A 26039-nucleotide genomic window follows, 5' to 3' on the forward strand; every position below is an offset into this window, starting at 1 on the left:
TGCGCTGTGTTCTGAATAAAATGCTACACATTTTCTCAACTCGTTTCATACTGAAGACAAAATTAAGGTTTTGGTAAAATGTTGCCCAAGAGGCAGTAGGTTAATGCTGACCTGTTAAATCGAYCAATCAATCAATCAATCAATCAATCAATCAATCAATCAATCAATCAATCAATCAATCAATCAATCAATCAATCAATCAATCAATCAATCACTCATGAATATATTAACACTGATTTTTTTATTTTGTATATAATAATATAAACTAAGGCAAGTTACAGATATGAACTTAGTGCCTCTGAGTTTAATATAATAAAAAAATTAAAAAATAATTTACAAGTCATTTCTTTTTAAGTGTGAAACATGGTCACTTGTTTGACATTGCTTTCATAATCTGCTAAAATGATTATTGAGACTTGGGAGTGCTGGGGGGTGGGGGGGTGGTGGTGCAGGAGGTGGAGGTTGCCTCCGCGGTGTCTGAGCGGGTCCCATGARTGAGGGATGGCGCTGTGTACAGTGTGTGTGAGAGGGGCTAGCAGCCAAAGCTGCTCTGCGCAGGCAGGAAAGTTCGCTGGAAACACGAGCAGTGATCTCAGCTCGTGTCATGCGGATGTCCAACACAAACAACGCGCGGACCACAGACGGCAAATAACGAGAACTTCTCTGCAGCTGCGTGGATGTTTTGAGGAAATGCCTCCTTGTTGTTGAGGAGTCAAACTTCACGGTGCGCTGGCTTCGCTGCACGCCGCTGTTTCAATGGACTGTCGCCTGCCTGTACCTCTCTGCAAGTTGGACAGAAACTCCTTGCGTGCTCAGAGGCAAGCGCTTATGAGGAGTATGACCTAGCTGCCGACGTTATGGTGGTTTAAAACCATGAACTCTCCCGGTGAGCAGGAGCTGACACCCTCATCTCGGAAACGCCGACTCATGGCTGCAGCGGTGCCCGGTGAGGACAGCCCGCTGCTGCGTAACGCTTCCAGGGCTGATCGGAACGGACTGGGGGGTCTTGTTCACTGCTTCATCTGTGGAAGCGGAGTGACACCTGGCAAGGAATTAAAGCTGCAAGTGACTTATAAGAAAGAGAGGTTTCCCTTTTTCCCGTTCCTCCAAAATCAGGAGCCAGCCCCGGGCGCGTGTGATCTGAGCCCGGATGGACACGCGCTGGTGTGCGCCGTGTGCCACTGCTTTCTGACGGAGCAGTGGAACTCCTTCGAGCGGAGCAGGACGCCCATCGAGAAGCGCATGTACTGGTTGAAACGACCCTACCAGTGCGACTCCCGCCGGGTTCCGCAGGAGTGGAACATCTCCTACGACCTGGAGAGGAGAATCAGTGTCAGCAGCCAGAACTACGACGGGGGCGCAGAGTCGGATTTCTCGTCTTTCTCTGAAAACGAGAACATTTCGGACCAGGAGATGGATTTAGTCGACAGAGCGGGCGCGGGCAAAGAAAAGTATCTGAGGACACCTGGCAAATCGCCCAGAGACAGTAGCAGGAAAAACAATGTCATGAGTATTAAAAACAGCCCAGATTCACAGCGGGCAGTGCGCTACACGGTGGGTGTTTATGACGCGCAGGGATTGCCTAAAGCAGAAAGTGTTCAGCCGGCGAGGCGCGGGGCTAAAATTATGAATAATGTCTGTCAGTCAGCAGCATCTCTGGTAAAGTCCCAGGAGAGAATCCCTCAGCGAGGCTATGACAATCCTCCCTCTGACACACCTGTGCAAGACAACGGGGTCATTATGCGCAACAGGCGCTGGCTGGAGGAGGAGAATGTCAGACATGTGGAGCCGCGTCAGATCCAGCGTGTTGCCGACAGCAGCTGTGCTCCATCCAGACATCCAGCGCTTCTGCACCGGGGGAGAGCCGAGGATGACTCCATGTCGTCTGTTGGTGCGGCTGCTGTCATCTCTAAATGTAACTTGGCTGTTCCCAGGGAGAATAATTACGACAACTCAGATGAAGACGAGATTAACATCACCAGTGATGATGACAGGGGGGCGTATGGCCGCAAAGCAGGCCCAATTACACAGCTCAGACCTGTCAGAGACCTCTCAGGCAGGAAGAGTGCCCAAGCGCATCACACTGCAAACTCCAGTCCTGAGGAGTGTGTGTGTTATATCTGTGGAACTGTGCTCAGACAGGATGGTTACTTCAAAGTCAGTGTTCAGAAACAGGAGCGGGCCCAGGGAGAGCCTTTTTTCCCTTTTCTGTGGCTTCACTCGGCTCCCAGAGGTGCAGTGCCGATCAGCCCATCAGGCACTACTGTTGTCTGTAGTAGCTGTCACACCTCCCTCATGCAGCAGTGGCAGAGCTTTCAGCTGGCTGATGTGCCTGTCCTCCAGCGCCTGTATGTTGTCCCCATCAACCAAGACGCCAGTGCCCCCCATCTCAACCAGCACACTACACAAGACGAAAAGACGCCAAGCTCCACAGAGTGCATACCTGAACCCAGGGTTTCACATGAAGCCTGTTATCTCTGTGGTAAAGAGAGTAAAGCAGATATGAGAGTAGTTTATGCGCAGGCCGGTGTTGGTAAGTCTCGCACGGTGATGTACTTTCCTTTCATCAACATGCTGCCCTGTCCACCCAACGCTCAGCGGGTGAGGAACGGCCGTGTGCACTGCTGCCCGCAGTGCCATTCCATCCTGGAGGACATCTGGGCTGCGTATCGACTCAGCATCAGCGAAGACCTCATCACATCTGTCAGCTCCTTCCTCGTCAGGTACCACGCATCCATGTCCGTCGACGGGTCCGGACCGGCCCACTCTCGCGCAGGAGTGAGCTCAGTCCCCAGCAGCTCAGTGTCCGTGTGTTACCTGTGTGGAGCCGAGCTGAGTGCAGGAGGAGAGCACCAGCTGCACGTGAACCCGCCCGGTCGTTGCGGAGAGCGGGAGCCTTTTTACCCATTTCTCACAGTCCACCCACCTGCACCCGGGGCCAAGCCGGTTGACACCACAGGCCTGGTGTCGGCCTGCAAACTGTGTTACCAYGACCTGCACGCTCAGTGGGCCCAACACGAGAGCAAGGGCGTGGATCCCTCCACCTCTGCTTCCTCTACTTTATCCAGTGCCAACCTCCAGCCACCAAGCTCCCCGTGGGCCCGCCAGTACAGCTGCGAGGCCTTTGTGTGCTTCTTCTGCAGGCAGGAGCAGCGCAGGCAAGGCAGGCTGTGTGCTGTCACTGTGGCCCGGCTCCCTATCTTCCTGTATGCACCTCGTAGCCCACGGACACTCCTGGTGGACGACGGCAGGAGGCTGGTGATTGGCTCGTGTGCAGAATGCAAAGCTCTGGTGCAGGTGGGACAGAGCATGCAGCAGGATGGAGGTACACTGGGACGTGGAACCTCACATGGAGAAAAGAAAGATCCAGAATCAGATTCACCACAGTCCAGACACAAGGTAAGAACTATCTGGATGTGATGGGTCACACTGATGTACGTGTTTACATTTGACTGAGATGTCAGTAGCTAAAGTTGCAGTTTTCTGTCCTCAGTAAAACATCCCTCCATGTGGCTTCACAGCCTCAGTTTTCCTGATGCCATCTTTCATTTGATGACATCATAATTACAGTCAAATGCATCAATGTCAAATTGAAACTGATCACCGTTCACTGCAACATTCAGGCCTGCTTTAATGCAGAAAGAGTCATTCTCATGTTTGTTTGTGTGGCTGACTTGGAAGGAAAAGACGACTGGAAGGCCTCAAAATATTTTTTTTTATCAGAATTCACTTCCATAAACAAAAGAGGAAACCCATGGGGATCCAGAGGCCAAGGCTAGTTCAGGTTTTGCTGTGTTCATTTGTGCAGTTTATTTGAACAAGCATGACTGAGTAAGTGTCACCTGGTGCTGGAGAGTTTGTTTTGGTTTGAGCCCACCAAGTAGCGTTTTCCAGGAATTTCGTTTTTACGTTTCCTCTAACGTAAATTCTAAACAAAACAATATTTTTCAAGCATAAAATGGTACTTTTGCAGCAGCGCCCATATAGTTCTACAAATGTGAGTCAGTTTAGCTCATTAATAGAACAAATTCATTAATGGTAAAGTTAAAAAAAAGTGCTAAGTTTTCAATTTGCAACTAATCCTGCCTATAGCTGTAAGGCAATGTGGCTCTATTTGGATGATTTGGTAGAGATGTTTGTTTATTGTTTTTCTATTATCCTGGTTTCATGACAAACAACAGTAATAATTCATTTTCTACAGTTTAAAACAATGCTTGCGTAAGGGATCCAGATGGACTGGCTCAGTGAGTTGAACAGTCTATACACTTCCTCTGAAGAAAAATCCTTCTGTCATCTTTTTCTCTTGGTTTTTGTTTCCAATTTTTCTTCCTTGTTTCTTTGTGCTCGTTGTTAAATTGTAAGTTTATGGGTAGATGGGACTGTATGGAAAACCAGTTTTGGGCAATTGAGGATGAGTGACGTGTCAATGAAGAGCTGATGAGTATTTAGACAACCAGCTGGCTCTAGGAACGGGTCTCTCATGCAAACAAATACTGACTGTCCGGMTGCACAGGACATGTGAAGAACATCTGTGGATGCCATTCACACTCAGCAGCTACAGAGCTGCACACACTTAAACCATTTGTCTGGAGCTGTCCACTCTCCAATCTTTCTTTGTTCTTTAAAGAAGTGTGTTAAAGTTACACTGTTGCTTTATGGCTTCCAAACAAGTTTTGTTATAATTTTTGAGCATTAATGTAAAATTTACCCCAGCAGAAATCAGAGAAATCTTTGTATATGTATTCATGTTTATGGCATGAACCTGTCTTCCTATAGGGGGATCATCCCTGCAGGGGCATTTTAGGAGATCGTATTGGACTTTTGGCACCAGCAGTTTTGGTCCAATTGAGCCGATGACCTCATAGCTGAGGGAGAGCCAGTSAAGCTGGGAAGAGGTGCTGCAAAATAGCTGCAAGGGAACAGGTGCTTTGTACTTCAGTGTCATGCTTTAAGCTCGAGAGCGTCTGTCATCGCTTGGGTTTGAGTTGTCAGAGGGACGTTCCCATCTGGTTCTCTTTAGTGCTCCGTAGACTCACATTCAGCATTTGGTTCAGTTGTGTTGAGACTTTAAAGCTGGCATTTGCCCCACTATGTTCAAGTGAGAAAGCTTTTTTTTTGTTGTTTTTAATGTCACTCAGTTTATATTGCACTTCTACAGGTAGTTACATTACATTCTGTATTACAAATTATTCACTTATATTCAAAGATGACACAAAATGCCCCCATATTACTTCAATGTTTTGCACCAAAAATAAAATGTGGGTTGTCATGTTGCTAAATTGAGTTAGTTGCCATCAGCCAAATATAAACACTGGTGTCAAAAAGAACCTTGTGCATTGTTTTGCAGCTACAGTGTAGAAACATCTTGCTTATTGCAGTTTGTAATTTGTGCCACTAGATATCACCACATCTTACATGCTGGATCATTAAATGTGTCCCTTTTATTTTTTGGCCCTCAGTGGGTTTTCGGTATTTGTAAATGTCTCACTTTCTGGTGAAGGTTTTAATTAAACCCCAGACATGCAAGAGTAAAAAAAAGTATGGTATCTTTAAATAAAATAAATAAGTCCTTCAATAAATCTTACCTCCAGGGACTGAAGGTCAAGTCACAGTGTCCTCATGGATGAAATAATCAACAAATCTTTGACAACAGAGGTCCGAAATGTATTATTGGATAATGACAAAGCTACATATTGCTGTTTTAACAAAACGGCTACATCAGAATTGAGTAGTTCTTTCTTTTCACTCATAGTTTTTGGTAAGGCCAAGTTTGTTCATTGTAAAAAGAAAAAAAAAAGATTTTGCTTTAAATAGTTTAGCCCATGCTGTTTAAAGGATGTGTTAGTGTCACGGGAAAAAATGTGTCAGACATGACAGTGTAGATTTATAATGCATGGTACGGAGAAATAAAAGGCAAAGAAAATGAAATGTTTTGTGAAAAGGAAGAAATCACTCGGGAGTTGGGAGGAAATGTTGGAAAAATGAAATGGACTTGGGGGGTGGGGCGCGGGTGTCAGAAGGTTAATGGGGTTTAAAGTGCAGCCAGAGAAAAAAACAAAACAAAAGAAAGAGGGATTATATTCTTATCTTTTAATCATAAAAGCTAATATCACAGCATCGTGTCATTAAGCTATGAGGGGCTTTTTGTCAAGTAGGGAATTTACAGCACCTAATGTGTTGTGTCCTTATTTATGGCTTGAGGAGATTTTGTGAATAAGTTTGTTTTGTTGGTTGAAACCATTCATATTGCACATGCTGCGGGACATTTCTACAGCTGTGCTGTCCTCGCGGCAGCACAGTCTGACAAACAGCTTTGCGTTTCAGAGGAGATATTTTGGTATTTGAGGGGCTTAATCTGAAAGCCGCTAGAGGTGGTTTTTGATTAGCTCTCAAAGCTTTAATCACTCTCTTCCCGCTTTTCTCACTCAGTGCTGCATTCTTGACCTTATCTGAATGGTGAGATCAGATCATGCATGGAACTGATGAGACTGGGGTGTTCCAGCAGCTCATTTCTTCCCTTTTATGTCTGAACTTTTACCAAATCTGAACCTCTTGCATGCACAAAGCTACCTGACACAATGCAAGGTTTTGAGCTTTTGTGTTGTCTGATGAGGTTTTTGAACTSTCCGTCACTTTTATCGTACTGAACAACTAAACTTTTCAAAATTAGCTCCAACAATTAACTTCTATTGCTATACGTTGGAATATGAAGCAGTTTTCTGTAAGTTTCAGATATTAGATTGATCTCTTCAAATTAAAGTAAAATTTCACTCAAAAGTTTCATGTTGTGCAATTTTCCACCAATTAGGTTTTTGTCAGAGAATAATGTCTTCTTCTTTATTCACACAGCTGTAAAATTTTATTTTTGGTGTCTTTATATTAAAAGCAATGACAGACAAATTGAAAGCCAGACATTTAATTTTTTGTGAGAGTTTAAATAAATAGATGAGTCATTATGAAATAAACTCCTATTAAATCAATTTGTAATTCTTTCAAACGTCTAACTGAGCACTAGCAAGTAAGCAGTAAGGCATCGTTTTTCTTTTTGTGTTCATATGAATGAATAATCGTATTCTAAATGTGATCATTAAGTGCAATTAAATGAAAATGATCTGGCAGACAATTGTGAAAAGGAAGCAGTAAGAAGCTTATGAAGAGGGAGAGGGTGATTAAGTTTTTTGGCATCCTTTGTTGGTACTAAATAATTATAGCAAATGTGAATAATGGTGAGAATAAGAACACAACACCGTAAATGATTAGGCTGTGTTGCATTTTATTTGAATAAATGATGTTTTTTTGTGGGGAGACATGTGGGTTGCTGGCACAGGAAGTTCGGGTTTCAGAACTTACCAGCTTCAAAGATTTAAAAACACATTTAAAGATGAAAAGAATCTGACCTTTTAACACTGCAGCTCTAATCAGAGAGGGAACATCAATTTGGTGTCACAAAGTAGCTTTGTCATCAGTTATTATACTGTATGTTGTTACATTTGGAAGATTCTGAAAACGTATTTGTTGAACTCTCACAAAATGGTCTGCATAGAATAGGGGTGTCCAATCCTGGTCCTCGAGGGCTACTATCCTCTATTTTTAAAGGTCTCTCTGCTCCAATGCGCCTGATTTGAATGAATGGGTGACTTCTGCAGAACTCGAAGAGGTAATTCAATCACTGAATCAGGTGTTTTGGAGCAGGGAAACGAGTAAAACATGCAGGGTAGCAGCTCTCAAGGACCAGGATCGAACACCTCTGGCAGAGAACAATAGAAAAATAATGTGCAAATCTTTTGTTTTGTGCATCGTAAACTAGGGCTGTATGATATCAGGAAAAACCTGCAATGTGCAATAACAGTGCTTAATATTTTGATGACAATATGACTTGCAATAAATAAACAAATGCTTCAGTATGCAGTATTGATGTGTTCCCAGTCTGTGAATCCTGTTCATTGACAATGGCAATAAAACTGATTCTGATCCAAAGATATCTGAACATAATCAAGTTAGCTGATTATATTTACCATTGTCGATGACAATGGCTCACAATTAGTTGGCGTTTCCCTTCCCTCTTCTTTGCCAAGATGGCACCAGTTGAGCATTTAGGAAAATGTATCCTTTGGACATCAGACAATACAGATTCTGCATTGTTGTGCACACTGTGCCTACATGGACTTACCTGTTCTCAGATATGTACCTACATGTTGCAAAAATGCAGCTGGCAAAAACTGCTAATGGTCCACCTGCTGGCACCATACTTACGTGGAATAGTGGTTTAGTGAGATGTAATATCTCTGTGGAGCAAGGAGGAGGCTGTAATTGWATCAGATTTGGCAATGCAGCTACATGAGTGTTCATCAGTTCAAACACTCAGCCAGTTTTGTGTCATTCCTTTTTTTATTTGAGCATTTTTAACTCTGAAATGCATAAAACCTGATGTTTTTGTGCACATCTTCCATGCATGTTTCTGTTGAGTTCTTTTGAAGTTTGGCACAATGTGACGGCCAATATGGTATAAAAGCGTTACTCTGCTGTTCTGGACTTTAGGCTTTACAGTTGTAAACCTGGGTTTACTGTGGTAATTATAGAGGACACAGGGTAATGCAGCAGCAGCTCAGCCTTCTCCCTGCCAGCTGCCCTYTGGCTATAACACACACATTCACACTCTGTCACGTAAATGCATCCAATCACAGCCTTGCGCTTAAAACACAAATATATGTTTATAAACACAGAGCATGTAATCTTTTGTCGTCATTTCCATAAAGAACAGCTGCAGTCGTGGGTGAAAGTGTGTGTTTGTGTATGTGTGTCTACCAGGTGGTTGGGAGCACTGGCAGGTGTTTGCTCTTGYGCTGGCAAATGCAGCTGCATTGTGCCGCAGCTGTGTGTGCATGCGCTCTGCGAGCCTGTGTGCTTCTGCACCTGGACACAAGTGGGGAGTGTAGCAGCGCAGATGCTAATAGCAGACCTATTTCCTTACCGGGCATTTAACATGTAATTTACACGCACGGCTTCATTTTTTTCCACAAAATGTTTCTCATGAGTCGTGTTTGTTCAGGACACACACCCCCCCCCCCCCCCCCACAAGGGTTCCATAAGGTTTGTGTGAATAAAACCTTTCATTATTTAGTTTTATCATCTTTATTTCCTTTATTTAATTCCTCTTTGTGTTTGCATGGCGCTCCWGTTTTCGTGCTTGCCCTGGTCTTTTTAAAGAGGGTAGGATTACCGGTAACCTGCATCCCGCTGTCAGGACAACTGGAGAGGCAGCCTCTGTGGAAAACTAAAACTGCACAATCACCAGCGTTGACCAACCAGTTTCCAGATTGCCTCATCACTTTTGTCATACAACCAACGAAGAGCAAGAGATTCACATTGCAGATGATCCTCAGCAAGCTTATTTTGGYCKAAGAAGACATTCCCGTCTTGAATTTCTTCCTCCTTCTCCAAGGCCTGATCCTCCTCACACCCCAACCCCCACACTTAAACTGTCCAACCACCTGGTCTCTCACATTCTCAGCTTGTCCCCGCCAGCTCCGGGACAGCTGGGAAGACAGAAACAGAGAAGGAGTTTTAGACTGAGCCTCACATGACACTAGASACTGTGATTCCTCTAAAAATGCAGACTATACAGTTACTCTGACACATTTAATATTATGAGGTCATTTAATACTCTAAAAGACTGAAGTAGATGTGTACACAAGTGATAACTGAGACATTTTCACAGAAAATGTGAAGTATGGTCAGTCTGAAAATTTTTGGATCAGTGCACAACTGGAAATAGTCAGTAAGAAGCTTAGAGAGAGAGAGTGATTAAGCTCTTTGGCATCCTTTGATGGTCCTGAATAATTATAGCAAAAGTGAATAATGGTGAGATTGAACACATTGTTGATGAGATGATGTTAAAGGGATCCACAATTACTTGTAAAATTAGACACTATTTGATAAACATTTACTTCAAATGCAAAACTATCACTTTAAAATAATATAAGCTGTTTAGATTTTATTTTAAAAAAACTATCGCTGTGACATTTTATTAATGTTGCAAAGCTTGATGACATTCACTAAGTTATACATTGTGAGGCTGTGCAAGCTCTTATACATCTTGAAGGTTAACTTTGGACAATATAACAATCAGCCCTTCAAAATGAAACCAGAGCACCTTAACCGTTAAAAAAAATGTAGAAATGACCCAGCCACCGAAAATCCAGATTTTTGCAAAAAATCAGAATTTGGCATTAAGACCAACAATGTAAACTTAGTTAAAGAAACGCTCAACGGTCAAGCTGCAAACACGTGGGTTTGCTTGAACACTAACAGATATAGTCATGAGTTAATGAGACTTTAATAGTTTCCAATGGAACGCACCAGGATTTGTAAGAGATAAACAGATACAGTTTCTGTCTGACAAATAGATGCCACAGATTCTCATGTCAGTTTGTATTTGCTGCTTTTTGCCTGCTATCCCTTTCAAGTATGCCATCTGCACTGATGATGTGTTACTAATCCAGATTTTATGTGGCCGTTCACCGCTGCTGGTTATGTTTTTGACTTATTGAAATCAGGCCTCACCTAATCCAAAGCTACAAGGGTAGCAGWGAGCTAACGTATGACTTATGCCAACTTGGTCAGTGGCCTTTCCCACACAGTCTGGAGTTGTGTGCAGCCTGGACTCGTTTTTTTTTTTTAGTTTGTTAGTCATGGTCAAAGAAAGATGACAGAAGTAAAAAGCCACAGAAATGAACAGCAGGAAAGGGGAAACACTCTATGGAAATTTTGACTCGCAATTGACAAAGCAACTTCAGTTGTAAACGTTAAACTTTAAGCACGGATGTAGAAAATCACAAATCTTGTTGAAAATAACATATTTTTGATACCAATTGTTTTATTTACAGAGATACACCAGTTTAAAATGCTCAAGCTGTTATGAGAGCACACAGATGCAGAGTTCTTCATGTTGTTATGTCCCTCTCTTCTTCAGGGGGCTATAAAAATAGCACTTAGCTCAAGTTAAGTGTCAGAGGTCTCCCTCTCTTTCTTGCAGCTTTTTTTCTCCCATTTTTCTTCTCCCAGCTGTGTCGTCTCTCTTTTTGTCTTCCGTCACCTCTGCATCCCCCTTCATCCTTCGCTCCCCACTTTTCCTTATTTTCCCCTGTTTATCTACCCCCCACCACCACCCCACACACACACACACCCACCACCACCCCTCTCATCCCTCTTCTCGTCTTCATCTCCTCCTGTGGTATTAGTGGGGCCACATGTTGCTGGCCTCTCCTGGTGGTGTGAGCCCCATAGCAGGCCATGGCTCCAGGCTGACGCGCAGCTCGGTGTGTGTGTGTGTGTGTGCGGATGAGAGGGAGTACTGTAATGTGTTCCTGCATGCCTAACAGTGTGTGTGTGTGTGTGTGTGTGTGTGTGTGTGTGTGTGTGTGTGTGNTTCATTCTCTTCTCCCACTACACTTGATCTGCGTTGGACATCCTGCGTTGGTTTTCATCTGTCGGTTTCAGTGTGTGTGTGTGTGAGTGTGTGTGTGTGTGTGTGTGTGTGTGTGTGTGTGTGTGTGTGTGTGTGAGGCCGCTAACACAGTAACCTGATAGTGGTGCGGCTGAGCAGTTCAGAGCGGAGCAGTGCTGTGATTTATCCCGCGGGCCCAGCAGATGGCTGCAACAGGAGTTTGTTTAAGTTTGCTTCAGAGCCGGGCAAGCAGCCAGAGAGCATAGAAAGGGTCTTGCCAGAAAAATGTTCACTGACTCTGGATGCCTAACCACACTGCCCCCCCTGCTTCCCCCTAACCCCTCGCAGTCCCCTCAGTCCGGCACACACACACACAAACACACATGCTCTTGCAGACTTTCTGTCGCTACTCTCCTTTTACCCCTCTCTAATTTCTCTCTTTCCTCCCATCTGCTTCACACACTACACGCATATGCACATTCACATGCACGTACGCACACACGCTTACATATTTTGTGCTTGCCTCTCTGTTCTATTGGCAACATCCCTGGTGCAGACATGATCTCACACTTCTTGGGTGGGGGTGGGGGTATTAGAGATCGAGGAAGCATCCATTCTGATAGGGTTCTTCTGAACATAACCATATGACCGGCGCTGAGCGTTTGCACACAGGCATAAAGATGGGCTCTCYGTGAAACATAAAGTGCACAAGAACCTGCGTGTACAAACTAAACATGCACACATATACACGAAATAATATTTAAAATACGATCCAGTTGGATTCTTAGACTGCCTTTCCCCCCTCCCCACTCTGAGTCGGACTCTTTCTGTTTACTAAAGTGATGGCAGGTCCTGTCAAATCRCTTCAAGTCACCCCAGTGATAGCTGACCTCTTCCTCCACACAACAACTGCATTTAGCTCCTTATCTCTCTTATGTCCTCAACTCGTCTTTCCGTTTTTTCTTTATACTGTTTTTTTTTTTTGCCAGAAACACGTGAAAAAGGTTATTGTGAATATATGAAGCTGATAAACTTTCATAAGGCATTGGATGCTTTCTTTTCAAGACTGAGTCAATGTGCAAGGTTAGAGAACTTTGAACATATCCTTTGTTTCTGTTTTGGTTGTATACATCATTACATGTTTGTCACAATATATTTTCATCTGGATACTTTGCTAAAATTTAGCAGTATTTGTTTTTCATCCAGAGTCTTTTTTTTCTCTCATCCTGTTATCAGTACCAGAATTGGGCAGGTTGTAAGAGAATTAAGAAAGCAGCTGTTACAAGCTGGAATCATTCATGCACATAGGCTGTTGAATAATGGGACATTTTTATGTGTGCACTTATGAGTAATGAGTAAATGACTAATTTTGAATGCTGTCTGGCTTTGGCACAGATTCTTATTTCTTCAAAACATAAGTTCTTTTTACTACTTGTTGTTTCCCTCAGGTCAGAAAACCACAGCTAAGTGTTAGTTTTGATTTGTAAGCCTGAAAAAGTTTGTATAGAATATCACTAATGTATTTAAATTCCAGGAAACATGAGCTGGATTCCGAACCATTCATAAGTTTTGTTTCTTTCGCAATCTCTGCTTCATACTTCTAAGGCTTACTCTTGCTGCGCATTTATATACCAGTATATTATATAATATTATTTTTTAGTTTTATGACTTGAGAAAGAAAATTTTTGACTAAAAGACTTTTTAGTTTCATAAGCCTTAATGTAAAGTGAATGACCTGCTGTTTGTAGATAGAGTATATGTTGCTTTTAGTGAACAGATGGAAACAGACAATCTAAATGTTGTGTCAAGATTACTCCCCTGGCGCCTTTCTGTAACATTTTGTGACAGAAATCAGACTGATTAGACCTTGTAACACATGCATCACGCTCAGTGCTGCAAAAGTTGGAGCTGGTGCAGCAGTAGTAACAAACTGTCACATACTGCAGCGATGAGCTCCTTTGATGTAAAATAAGCTGTTCTGGGAAGGAAAGGAAAAAAAAGACAGACTGCATGAGTTGTGCCAACAATTCTGCCCCGCACATGCTCAATTTTTATCCAGTATGTCCAGATGTCTGGCCATTTAGCATCATTTTCACCTGCTTTCATCTATTATCGTTATGTTTTGTACAATGTAGAATGAATATCAGCTTAAAATGATTTGTTTTGCTCGCATTCTGTAGGATTTTGTAACATTGTGAGGACCTCTAATGTAGCCCCTAATCTTCCCAACAGCTTTCTGGTGGAGATATTTTCTCAGTTTGACTTATGTTTTCCTCCTGCAGACATCAGTTCAATTAAGTCCTTACAAATGAAACTCAAATTGTTCAATAAGCTATAATATTTAGAAAAACCACATTAGTGGTCTCTTTTTTTTACACCGCCATTGCACAGTTGGTTGATTCATCTTAATTATTATGATGAAATGACACATTGTTGGAAGAAGAATTAATGTGGTGAGTGACTGAATATTCTTGCTTTAAAAGATGAAGCTATTAATGTTGTGTATTTTACATTTGAAAAGGGTTTCATTTTAACAAGTGCAAGTTCAGCTCATAAACTGAAAGTACTACAGTAATTAACACCAATTATATTTGATACTGTATGTTTGGGTACTTTTCTACACAACATTCTCACTCTCTCACTTGCAGTATCCTTTTTAAAAACACTTTAAATGCACATGAGTTACATCAAACTGCATGTAACAGGTGAAGAGCGTGAAATCACATCTGCCTGCAGCTCAGCTTCTTGATAGCCTCGGAAGAAAGGAAGTGAGGGGGTCACAGGTCAGGTAGCTTAGCTCCCTGCTAATGAATATTTATCTGTCAAGGTTACAGTTAGTTGACACAGATGTGCTTTTCTCAAACTCATTACTTTAAGTGTGCTTGTGTTCACCCATTACCCTCGTTTGCCTTGCAGCAGCAAATACTTCAAAATCAAGGTTATTTTTAATGGGGGCATTCACTAACACCATAATAACTGTGATTATTTTTTAAATCAGTCATTCGTTTAAAAGTTATTCCCCGTACTTGCCTTTTTTATTTTGAACATGATAGTTTATACAATTTTAAAAGTTCCATCCATCCTTTATCTTCTGCTTATTCTGAGTTGGGTCACAGGGGGCAGCAGGGAGGCCCAGAACTCTCTTTCCCAAACCAACTCTTCCAGTTCTTCTGGGAGAATTCCACAAAGTTCCCGGGCCAGACGAGAAACCTGGTCTCTCCCACGTGATGTTCACAAGGGTCTCCTCCCAGCCAGACATGACTGAAGCACCTCTGTAAGGAGGCTCCTAAGGAGAATCCTTACCAGATAAACCACCTCAACTGGCTCCTCTCGATGTGGAGGAGCAGCGACTCTACTCTGAGTCTCTTCTGGATAACAGAACTTTTCACCCTATCTCTAAGTGAAAGTCCAGCYACCCTGAGSAGAAAACTCATTTCAACTAGCTGTATCCACAATCTTGTTCTTTTGGTTACTACTCAAAGTTTGCAGCCATAAGTGAGGGTAGGAATGTATACTGACCGGTAAAMAGAAAGTGTGTTTGGAGCATGAGGAAATTTGTATGCCCCCACATATAAACAATATAATAATAATACCAAATATGAATACAATTCACTCTCTTGTCCTATCTGAATAAGGATATTTAAAGGGGCAATATTATGTGCTTTCCAAGCCTATATTTCAATTTTATACTCAAATAAAGTAACTATGTCACATTTTCAGCTTAGAAAGAGCTATATATTCATAAAAATCTCCAAAACAATTTACTTCTCATCTTGAAAGTTTCTAAACACCTTGAAATAGGTCTCTGTCTCTTTAAGAAAATCCAACCACTTTGGTCACGCCCATTTCAGCACATGGCCTGCCAGAGTCCCGAAGTGGGTGGGAGGGGAGGGGAGGGGGGCGCTCTGCCATGAGGAAGTTTGGCTTAAAGACACATGCCAGAGGCGTTTCTGGTCCAAAAAGGCATTTCTGGTTCCCACCTGTCATTTTGCTCCTCAGCATGGCTTCCTAAAAACGCTGCAGAATTTCTCAAACATGCATGAATGAGTCAAAGCAAGGCTTTGGGCATGTTTTTTTTAATGAGAGTATAACAATATACATGATATAAAACTAAAACAAAGTTAATTTTACATGATATTGCCCCCTTAAAATATGCTTCATATTATTATATCATGTATAAAATGCTTTATGTGTTCTAAATGAAATTTGTTTTGTTTTTTCTTAAACATCAAATTTTTGGCTATGTATTTGGACACATGCCACATGGTGCTGCAGCATCCTTTGCACACTTACTTTCCCCGAATGATGTCAGTCCAGTGTCATTCAAATCCAGCACCCTGTGAAGATATGGCTCTGAATATTAAAACAGTTTAGTGTACTCATACATGTGTTTATGATGGCACTCATGTTTGATTCAGACCATGTGGAGGACTTGAGATCCATTTGCTTTCCACCTGCTGGTTTGCTTGAGGAGAGCGGCAAGCATAACATTTTGAACAGACCTGAGCCTCAGACAGACTGACGCTGGCTGAGCCGTGATTGGATGCTGTTTGACTTCCACACAATGCGGAACACGTGTCTGCKTGGTTGGACCGATAGCAGGCTTTGGATGAGCTTCAGCAGTGCACACAGTTCCACAGGTGCCAGAATTGTTCAGAGCTGTGCACAAGCTCGTGTTTGTGTGCAGAAGACACTATAGGGTTTTCCACACACATGTCAGAGCTTCTTAAGGCACTTCTTGAGGACCTGTCAGCACAGATCAAAGGCATTGTTCTCTGTTTTTTCCCTACTCTTGGCTGAGTCAGCTCGCTCAGAGTCTGAGCTGCATTTATGGAGTGTTGCTGAGCCGGTCAGTGGTCCAAGGCTGCTGTTGGATCTCTGCGATAGGTTGTTAAAACTGACTGACAGCCCTGCTTTACAAGCTGCTATACATCAACTAGTAGACCTGCCGCGACCGTGGGAACACAGCCACGGTTGTGTGTGTTTGAGTGTGCTCGTGGTGGAGTGTGAAGCACAAGCTGGGCCTGCTGCTGAATGATAAGACCTGCTGACCCTGTAACCTCAAGCCTGCTGTGGCGAGGTCATCTCAAATTACAGCCAGCCAAATGTTCCCTGTCAGCTGGCATTAAAACAGGAAGGTCTAACGCCTGGAACAGAAAGCCTTTCTATCCCCATGATTGATGACATTGTTCGGACCAATCAGACATCCAACACAGACCAATGAACACAAAAGGCCTATAAATATAACACAAAATAATGTGCAGAGGTCAGCACAAGCCTACATTTTGTAATGGCTCAAGTTAAGAATAAGAATAAAATTGAAGCCATTCGAGAAAAAGTGGGGAAAATTTAAAATAATACTTTGAAATTGTCTGAAGACAAAAAAAAAGACTATTTCCATTATGCCAGTTCAGAGCGAGGGTTGGATGTATAGACGAGCAGATTTCCTGTGTGTGTGGTATTGCACAGCTCAGCCCGGAGGTAAATATTTGAGAATGGCAGGCACCATCAGGAGAGGGTCTGTGTTCGATGGGGTGATTCTGTGTGAGGCCAAGGATGACGTCAGCGTGAACTCAGTGGATCACGAACTCAGAAAGTCATGAGTTTATTCCCTATCTGAGTTCAGACCTTCAGAGACATACAGATGGGTTGTGTTTATTATGATGTTAAATTAGGCATCGCTTTGCTTGTGACATCCCCACAGGGACACCCCCCCTCCCACACACACACACACACCACACATACACACTTGGAATCTGTTCAGTTTGCAGATTTAGAAAGATTCTTATGAAGTTTTATCAACTTTTTAATTCTTTTCAAACTCACCATTTTATTGAAGCTGTAAAAATGCCAGACTTTGTTCAAACTTTGCTTTGACAATGATCAAAATTTTACACCATATTATCAATTCTACCAGAGGAGGCTTCCCCCCATGTGACCAGCACATTTAGGTTTTGATCTTTGTCTCTTTGCCCTTTTTTAAACTTCATCTCTCTCAACTCCAAATCTTCCTCCTCCACCTCCTCATTCTTCTCCTCATCCTTCTCCTTTTCAGTGTGAAGCAAGCCAATTTTTCCGGCGCCAGTGCTGCCTTTTTTATTTTCCCCACTGGAGGAGTCAGATTTATTGGTTCAGTGTTTATTTTTTAAGCTAATTTTAGTTGTTCCTGACTTATCTCTTAACAGCTACCTTCATAACATTGAGCAAAAGGGGAAAAAACTACTTTGTTTGAGCAAAGCAACCTGGTAAAGTTAATGTGTTGTCATACTTGTTTATGCATGTGTGTGTGTGTGGGGGGTGGGGGGTGAGTGTACAATCCAAGCACAGATGTTCTTGAAGGCTTCAGTTTTTTTTACACAGTAGGTCTCTTTCACCCCATGTTGGGAAAAAAGGGAAGTGTCTAATAAAAGGCGGCCGCATGAGTCACACACACACACAGAAAGAGTCGGCTTCCATCGATCTCGCCGAGCTCGTGAGAGAGCCAGCAAATGAGAGAAAGAGAGCAAAGCAGGAAGCAGGGAAGGGAGGCTGTGCCAAGCTGGAACTGAATTCCTGCCAAGAGTCTACTTGTTTGCTCGTCTGGCTGGAGCCAGAGGCTGACCTTATTAGCTAGGAGGGCAGCCGTCTTATTAAAACACATCTGGCGCTCAGGGAGCCCAAATAGTCCTCATATTGTCTTCCTGCCTGCTCCTGACCTTGCGTTACCTAGCAGGAATGCTGACAAGGGCTTCACGCATCTGTTGAGAGTTTCACCGGGGTCTCTCTCCTCCTCCTCCCCTCCCTTCCACCTTTGCTGTCTTTACTGGCGCCTGCACGGTAGCTCTGTGGGACCTGTTTTTCTTCCTCCTCCCTCCCTCCCTCCCCSTCTTTCCTCTTCCCTCCCACCTTTTCCACACACCACCCCTCCACACCACCACCAACTCTTTGGCAGAGTATGCTGATATCCCCCTCCAGTTTGTGACTTATCCCAGGTGATGTGTCGGTACAGTTTTTATTGTGTGTATTGTTCTTTTGCAAGGCTAGTCTTGTTCAAACACCTCTTTGCTTTGTTTTTTGTTTTTTGTTTTTTAAGGATGGATGATGCAGTAGCCTGGGAATGTTCGGAGAGGCAATCTGTTTTATGGTATACAAAGTTAATTTTTTACTAGAGAAGAGCTGTAGGTGCTAAATGACTTCAGCTTTTACAGCACAGATTTCTGCTCATGAAAATGTAATTGGTTTGTGTTGTGATAACCACTTTACAGCATAATAACAGTTAAAGCTTTGATTTTTGCCTTGATTTACTGTGAAATATTTGATTTTCTTGTCATTACATTAATTTGGTAGCTGGATTGTTGTTCTCTGGATAGTGAGAACAACACACTACCTTAACACCTCAGTAACAGATGGAAGTCACGTAATCTCCTTCACGCTTCAGTGTTTTAGTTTGTGTGCAACTTTACGCATTTCTTCCCAAGCTTGAAAGGACTTGACCTGGTAATTTTTGGCCCATTGGCCCCTCAACCCGTCAGCGTTTTCTGATTAATAAAATTCTGATTCAGTTTGAACCCTAGATGCCCCCTTGACCYGTTCCCTGCAGGGAACACAAACCCCACCACAAAAGACCACCTGACCACCCACCATCATCTCCGTTCCTTTTAATGCTGTTCTTTAAAAGAAGAGAAAGAATGGAAAACTGTGTCAGTTCGTTAGAAGTTCATAAACATGAAAACTATCAGTTTCTTTAAACCCAGAAAAAAAAAAACAAATCTGCTTTCAAAGAAGAAAAACATCTGCCACATCTGTCTGGTGCGAGAGTCTGGCCTCAGTCCTCTAACTCACAAACACAATTCATTTTTATTTTTTTTATCTTCATTCTCTTCTCCCACTACACTTGATCTGCGTTGGACATCCTGCGTTGGTTTTCATCTGTCGGTTTCAGTGTGTGTGTGTGTGAGTGTGTGTGWGTGWGTGTGAGYGTGCGCATGTGAAATCTTTGCATATGTTCGTGATGCAGCATGTGTGGTTTCTGCTCAGTCTCCACACCCATCAGCTCTGTCTGACTTTTCTTAGACTGACTCTCTCTGTTCCAGTGAAGCACAGCTGTCATTGATGTGTCAATTGTAAACTTTAGTATCCCTTTTTTTTGTAATTCACATTTTATTGTTTGTTTTTATATTCTGCCTCTACGTTTGAGGCGCTGCCATGACTCATTTGTTTTAGCTTTGTGCAGGCCTATTTTAGCTCAATGCGTTGATGAGCTGCAAAAAGTTATTTTTGTTTTATTTTTATTATTATTTTTTTCCCTGGGAACAATCTTAATCTTTGCTACAGAACAGAGCTTCCCAGAGTCTAACACACACGGATCATGCTCACCCTAACAATGAAAAGGGCTTAGTGACAAATAAAACATGATATAAACAGCGTTACGCTGTTCTTGAGTTCTTGACCACCAACACCCCCCGCCCCTCCCCACATCCATTTACAACACATACACACTCCAGGGCCTCTGCTAAGAGCTTTATTTTATTTGCTCCCAGGCTGTTAGTGAACTTTATTGCCCCCAAATCTTTTTATGCTTATCTCAGCTGCTGTGTGCATGCCACAGAACACATGCACCCCATCAAGCTGTACGTACCCCTGAGCATCGAGGACAGTGAGTGGGGGTTATGAAGTACAAGCAGAGGAGTACAGAGAGGGGGACGGGGATAGTCGGCCGGACAAACTCTGCATCCTCTGGGCAGATTCCTGACATTCCTTTACTTTCCTGCGCACTACAAAGACACCCATTCGGAAAGGCGCATGACAGTTCTGCCTTGTTACACACACTCACACACAAAAACGTCTTCTCTCTAAAGYACGATCATTGCCGTTTCAGAGGGTACTGTTGCAGCCCGAYGATCCAAGATCCAATTACTAAAGCTGTGACGGCTAATCTAAACAGGCAAAGTAAGATGGATTGTTGTTCTCCCTAATGTATAGTGTAGTGTGWGTTTGTGTGTGTGTGTGAGGTGGGTAAGAAAGCAAAGGTTTCTTCCTCTTTCCATTAAAAAGATAAATAAAGGCTCTTCCTCCTTCTGCCCAGTGGATCTTCCTGCTGTACCTTTGTGAAGAACAGAGTGGACAAGCCTTTATATAGCTCTCACACTGTACCAGTTTTGTTTATGTTTTTTGTGTTAATTGTGTTTTTGTCTTCTTTTTTTATGAATCCATCTATTTTATCATTTGTCCATCTGTTCAGAGTTATTGGTTCTTTCTCATATTCTCACATAAAAGTGAAATTTATGTTTCTGGTCCAAATAATAASAAATCAAAAAGCATGCGAGCAATAAAAAGTTTGAAAGAGTGCAAAAGCATCATCAACCACTAGCTGTTGCTTATTATTCAGTCTTTTTTATTTATTTATTTATCATATTGATGCAGCCGGTGCTGATGATTATGTAAACTGCAAAGTAATTATACTTCCATGGCTTTAAAGGAAATGCGTGTGTGTGTGTGTGTGTGTGTGTGTGTGTGTGTGTGTGTGTNGTGTGTGTGTGTGTGTGTGTGTGTGTGTGTGTGTGTGTGTGTGGTGGCGGCCAGATCCTCAGCATGGGAACAGCTGTTCAGAGCTGTGCCGGCCACACACACATGTTTCTGATTAGCACTTGGTGACTCCCCCCACCGCGCCTCCTCCCTCCTGCCCTCCATGCTCACCTCCCTCCCTTTCAGCAGGGGCCGCGGCACGCTGGCGGCACCAATAATTTTAATGCCTGGTCTGAGTCTGCCAGAAACACAAGCATGTGAGTGTGTGTTTGTGTGTGCATGTGCATGTGTGCACACACAAAAACGCACAAGAAAAAAAAAAGCACACAGCTGTAGAGGCTTGCCAAGAGAGGGAGCACAAAGCTCTCAAGCCTTGATCTGCTCCTTTTCCTTTTCCCTTCCTCTCCCCTCTCTGTTTCTTTCTCTGTTTAACCCTGACCTCCCCCCTCCTCCCCCCTCCCCCATCTCCACAGATGTTCTACCTTAACAAGTTCAGAGCTGACCTGTAGGGATGGTCATACCCTCCACTACAACTGTACACTAACCCACTTGTAAAAGCTATAAGTGGCAGATTTTTTTGAAGCACTTTTCTTTGCCAAAATCAAACAATTAGATGAGTCAAAACTTCTCTGTCTATCTGTTTGTCTGTCTGCTAACCCAGGGGGGAAGTATTTTCTGTGGGAAATTCCTCATGAAGCAGATAAGAATAGAATGTATCTCGTCATGAATTASTGAATGAAAACGAGTGTTTACAGTCTGTCAGTTCTGGAATTTTACTTAAAAAATGACTRGTTTCATTTAAAAATACTGATGTGAAATCAGCTAATTTAAAAGCTGTATATTGGAATTAATGGTKGATAGCATGTGAAATCAGAGTTTTATAGTGTTTGAAGTTTGGAAAATAAGTTTTGGATGTTGATTTTATTAACATTGGCTGTCCCCTTTTTTTTATTTTTACTATCGTCTGTGTCTCCTCCTGTCTCAGCACTGAATGAAGCACATCTTGTGAAGAAGTGCCAAATGCTGTTAGAGAATAGATTTTGGACTTTGTGGCAGATTTGACACAGAATGCCACCCCCACCCCTATCCCAACAACATCTGTTTCTGCTGTTTGATTTAATTCAGTGTTTAGACAGATTTTTTTTTTTTACTGGCTCGTAGAGATACGTTTTATTTTTCCAAAGTGTTTGATTTTTCTATCTTTTTCCGTCTATTCTATCACAGTAAGTCTTTTTAAATCCAATATAACTACATAGAATTATCAATAAGCTTTTATTTAACAATGCAAACAATCTTCGGCACAGGGTATAGAGTGTGTAATCTTTTTATGAACCAGCAGATGGTGGCAGTGCTCCATTAGGAAGAGGTCTATTACCGAAACAAAGTGAGGAGACATGGATTTCCCCTCAATAAAACCAAATAAAAAAATATTGGAAAAGGAAGTGGGTGTGCTGCGAGGGAGTTGACCTGAGTGTTTTATAAAGTATTTTATTTTTTATATTTTTATAATTGCCTGGTCTTCTATATGTCTCTGTTTTTGTTTGCATGTCCATGGATGTGCTTGAAACTCCTTGTGCAACAGTTTAGGTCAGTCTTTAAAATGCACAGGCAGTGTGTGTGGTTTGAAGATGGGGCACATGAAACAGCTGTTTAAATGCTTTGTACGCTAATCACACTAGTGTGTGTGTGTGCGTGTGTGTGTGTGTGTGCGTTTGTGTGTGTGTGTGCGTTTGTGTAAATGTGTGTGGTGTGTAGTGTCATCACTTGGGCTCTGTTGTGGTAGACTCTCGGCTCCACGCACCAAGCAAGTCTGTAATTATTCAGATCGGTGTGTGCACATACACACACACACACAAACACACACACAAATCTTGTAGCGTCTGCGGTCTTCGCTTTCTACCAACTCTTATTTTCTCTTCCTCCACCATTCCCAGAGTGGTCCCAGCTCTGGTTTGGCCATGACATCTGTCTCCTGTGTTTTGGAATTTCTTGAAACTTTTAGCCAAATTTGTTCTCATGTTCACACTACACTTGTAACACACATACTGTACACACACCCACACAGACACTCACACATGCACACAAAGGTATCATAACAAAAGGCCTCACTGCACAGTTTGATCCAGGCAGCAAGCCAATTGCATGTAACTCTGCTTAAATACACACATTTTAAACAGTAAGGTAACRTACTGGACATGTTTTAAAATGGTTGTGTCATCATTTTTGCTCTGTGTGAGTGTGTGTTTGTTTAAATCTCGATTTTTAATCTGGCTCACAGAGGGGGTTGCAGCAGCGGTGGTCAATGTCTGCGGGTTCGAGCACTGTCCTAACATTCTCTTCTACAACAAAGAGTCCCACAGTTTTGATCATGTCAGCAGTTTGTTTGCATAATACCACTGTTCGTGTGTGTGTGTGTGTGTGTGTGTGGGCAGAGTGTGTGTCAGGTATGATTCTTTGAGTGTGAGCCTTCCTAAATTTTTCCTGCCAGCGGTTATCAGAGGACAAGAGGCCCAGCCTCATCTCTGACCAGTTTTAGAGCCGCCCTATTTCTGTTCATATAGACCATATTTAGACAAGGGAACACACACACACACACACACACACACACACATACACACTCAATCTCCCACATATAATTTCGGTATTAATCCAAGAACATTAACTGTGCATGCACATGCTCTTGTGCTCCCCATCGATCTTTATTCTCTTTCCACTATTTCTGTCTCTTTCTTTCATTAACGTTTCCATGCACACATCATGATCACACACACAAAAACACATTTCCACTCCCAGGGTGGCTAAACTAGATTAGTGCGTATAAAGGCTTATAATCCCTGCTGCCTCCCCAGCAGGCAAAGAGGAGCCTGTCCTCCAAATTAGGTTGGCCTCTCCAGTGATGAGTGGCTGCCAGCAAGGATCCACTGTATTTCTGCGTGTGTGTTTGTGTGTGTGTATTTTGGTGTTTGTGTGTAAACCATGTGACTGCAGCTGCAGCGTCAGAGCCTATAGTAGACATTTACTAAACGGATGAGACGAGTGAAGATGTGGCACCAGTGTTTGGTTACATAGGTTTGTGTTTGTTTAACTTGCTAAATATCGCGTTTCACAAACTGACAGTTGAATGTGCAAAACAGGAGTAGTTAAAGCTCAACAACAGGTTTTGCTTRGGGTGTGTCACAATGCAGTGTGTCCTCTGGCAAAGTCTATTCTGTTTGTTTTTATGCAAATGTACAGTTTATGGAGTTTTTTTAATTTATTTATTTTTGGCTGATTTACTTTTCATGTTTCAGCTGAGAGAAAATCTGATAGTGGCGTGCTGAGACTGTTAACCAAGAAACAACAAACTTCTGTTTATGAATCCATTGGGCTAAAAAAAGCAAGGTTCTTAATGCCAATTAGTCTATTTTGTCAGTTCAGGCTGTTCCACTACTCTGAAAACTCATCTTCTAGATCTTGATATGTGTAAAGGTTTTTAATAAACAGTTATCTGTACACAGGTTTTACTTTTTGTGTATTTTGTTCAGCACTTACCGGTTTATGCTCTATCAATGGTCYCTAAACTTTTCAGGTTTGACCCTTACAGTAGAGACATGTGCTCTTGTTCCCGAGTGCTAAACATCAGGTCAAATAAACAGGGGCAACAATGCTAATTATGCTAATTTCATCCATTTTTAAGTACACTAACATCACACTTTTGTAACAAYGAAGGCAAACTTCAATTAATTTTAAATGTAATTAATTCTAATAACCCTTTCAAGACCCCACCTTGATATTGTAGGACCCACATGGTCCCGACCCCAACTTTCAGAACTACTGTGCTGTTGGATTTGCAACAGTTCATCATTTTCCGGTTTGGATACCATCACAGGTTTGAATGCAACTTATAGGCTGGTTCAGTTATGYTTAAATCCAGCGGGCACGAGGTAATTATCCTCCTGAACAAGGATTGAAGCAAAAGTCAATTATCAATCAGAAACACTGAGACAAACATCTGGCAGACTTCCTGCGTGAAGCAGTGTATCTTTTTAAGTTTTCCCCAGAAATCACATTTACACAAACTAATCCAAATCATATTGATATTGTCTAGAAATGTTTTATTCTCGGATGTGAACACTGCCTTTCTGGTATCCTTCGTGATTCAGCAGCCTGACTGTTATTCTGAGTCTGTATCAGCTATGAAGCAGCACTCTTTGGGGTCTTTAGTGTGCTAATAGTGAAGGGCCCAAAGGGAAGCACAGTAATTGGTCTTTATTTATGCTGAGTGAAGGCAATGATTAACTAATATCACCCCTGAGTGTATATGCACACACGCAGTGTAAACTTGTGCTTGTGCAGTTGYACACACAAAGACACACATGTAGCTCCTTTCGTATAGCATATTTAGCAACGAGATTGAGTGGAGAATTGGACTAATCCCCGGTGGCAGCCAGACTGCACTAAAGCCACTCGCTGGTAGTAAAAAAAACAATCCATATTGTAGTTCACTTCCGCACTAAAGCGCCACAGGAGAGATGATTGGAATTCAGTTTTAATCTTCTGTTTATAAAATATCAGACAGCAAATTGCCCGTTTAACTTTCTGCTGACGTCCATTTACCTACGAAAAATTCTAAAGCGTCTCATTGAAAAGAGAAAAAAGCTGCGTATGTGTGCATTTTTGTTGTTTTCCCCTTTCTATGCCCCTGCTAATGAGCTGAGGGCAGTAATGCAATGCTTTGTCTTTGGAAGAGACAGACGGCAAGCGGGGAAAGTAGTGTGCTGGGCTGCAGCCTGCTGAACTTACACACTTGACTGCATTGTGTTGTTCATGTTCCGGCTGTGTTGTTCTGCCACAGCGCATAGTACACCCACCTGTGTGTGTGTGTGTGTGTGTGTGTTAGCATGCATGCTGTCAAATCCCCACAACAGCAGTGTTCTCATGTGTTTACTCCAAGCACAGAAACTGTACACCAGGCTGTAATCAGAGCTGCTGTGAGTGCCCCTGAACAACAGCGTTCCCTCATTATGGCTTCAGTGGATCACCTTTACCACTGTGTCTGTGTGTGTATGTGTGTGTGTGTGTGTGTGTGTGTGTGTGTGTGTGTGTGTGT

The 26039-nt window shown here is 42.5% G+C and overlaps 1 protein-coding gene across 3 annotated transcripts in view; it reads left to right on the plus strand.

Annotated features, from left to right (window-relative positions):
* Window positions 1-446: 446 nt before the first annotated feature.
* Window positions 447-26039, plus strand: part of LOC106513197 (uncharacterized) — a 138086-nt gene continuing 112493 nt past the window's right edge. For all 3 annotated transcript variants that reach the window (XM_014001911.1, XM_014001910.1, XM_014001912.1), the window contains exon 1: window positions 447-3399. In XM_014001911.1, coding sequence (XP_013857365.1) covers window positions 874-3399 — 2526 coding nt within the window. In that variant the 5' untranslated portion in view covers window positions 447-873. The remainder of the gene's footprint in view (window positions 3400-26039) is intronic.

Source organism: Austrofundulus limnaeus, unplaced genomic scaffold (genome assembly GCF_001266775.1).
Source record: "Austrofundulus limnaeus strain Quisiro unplaced genomic scaffold, Austrofundulus_limnaeus-1.0 Scaffold10, whole genome shotgun sequence".
Taxonomy (NCBI): domain Eukaryota; kingdom Metazoa; phylum Chordata; class Actinopteri; order Cyprinodontiformes; family Rivulidae; genus Austrofundulus; species Austrofundulus limnaeus.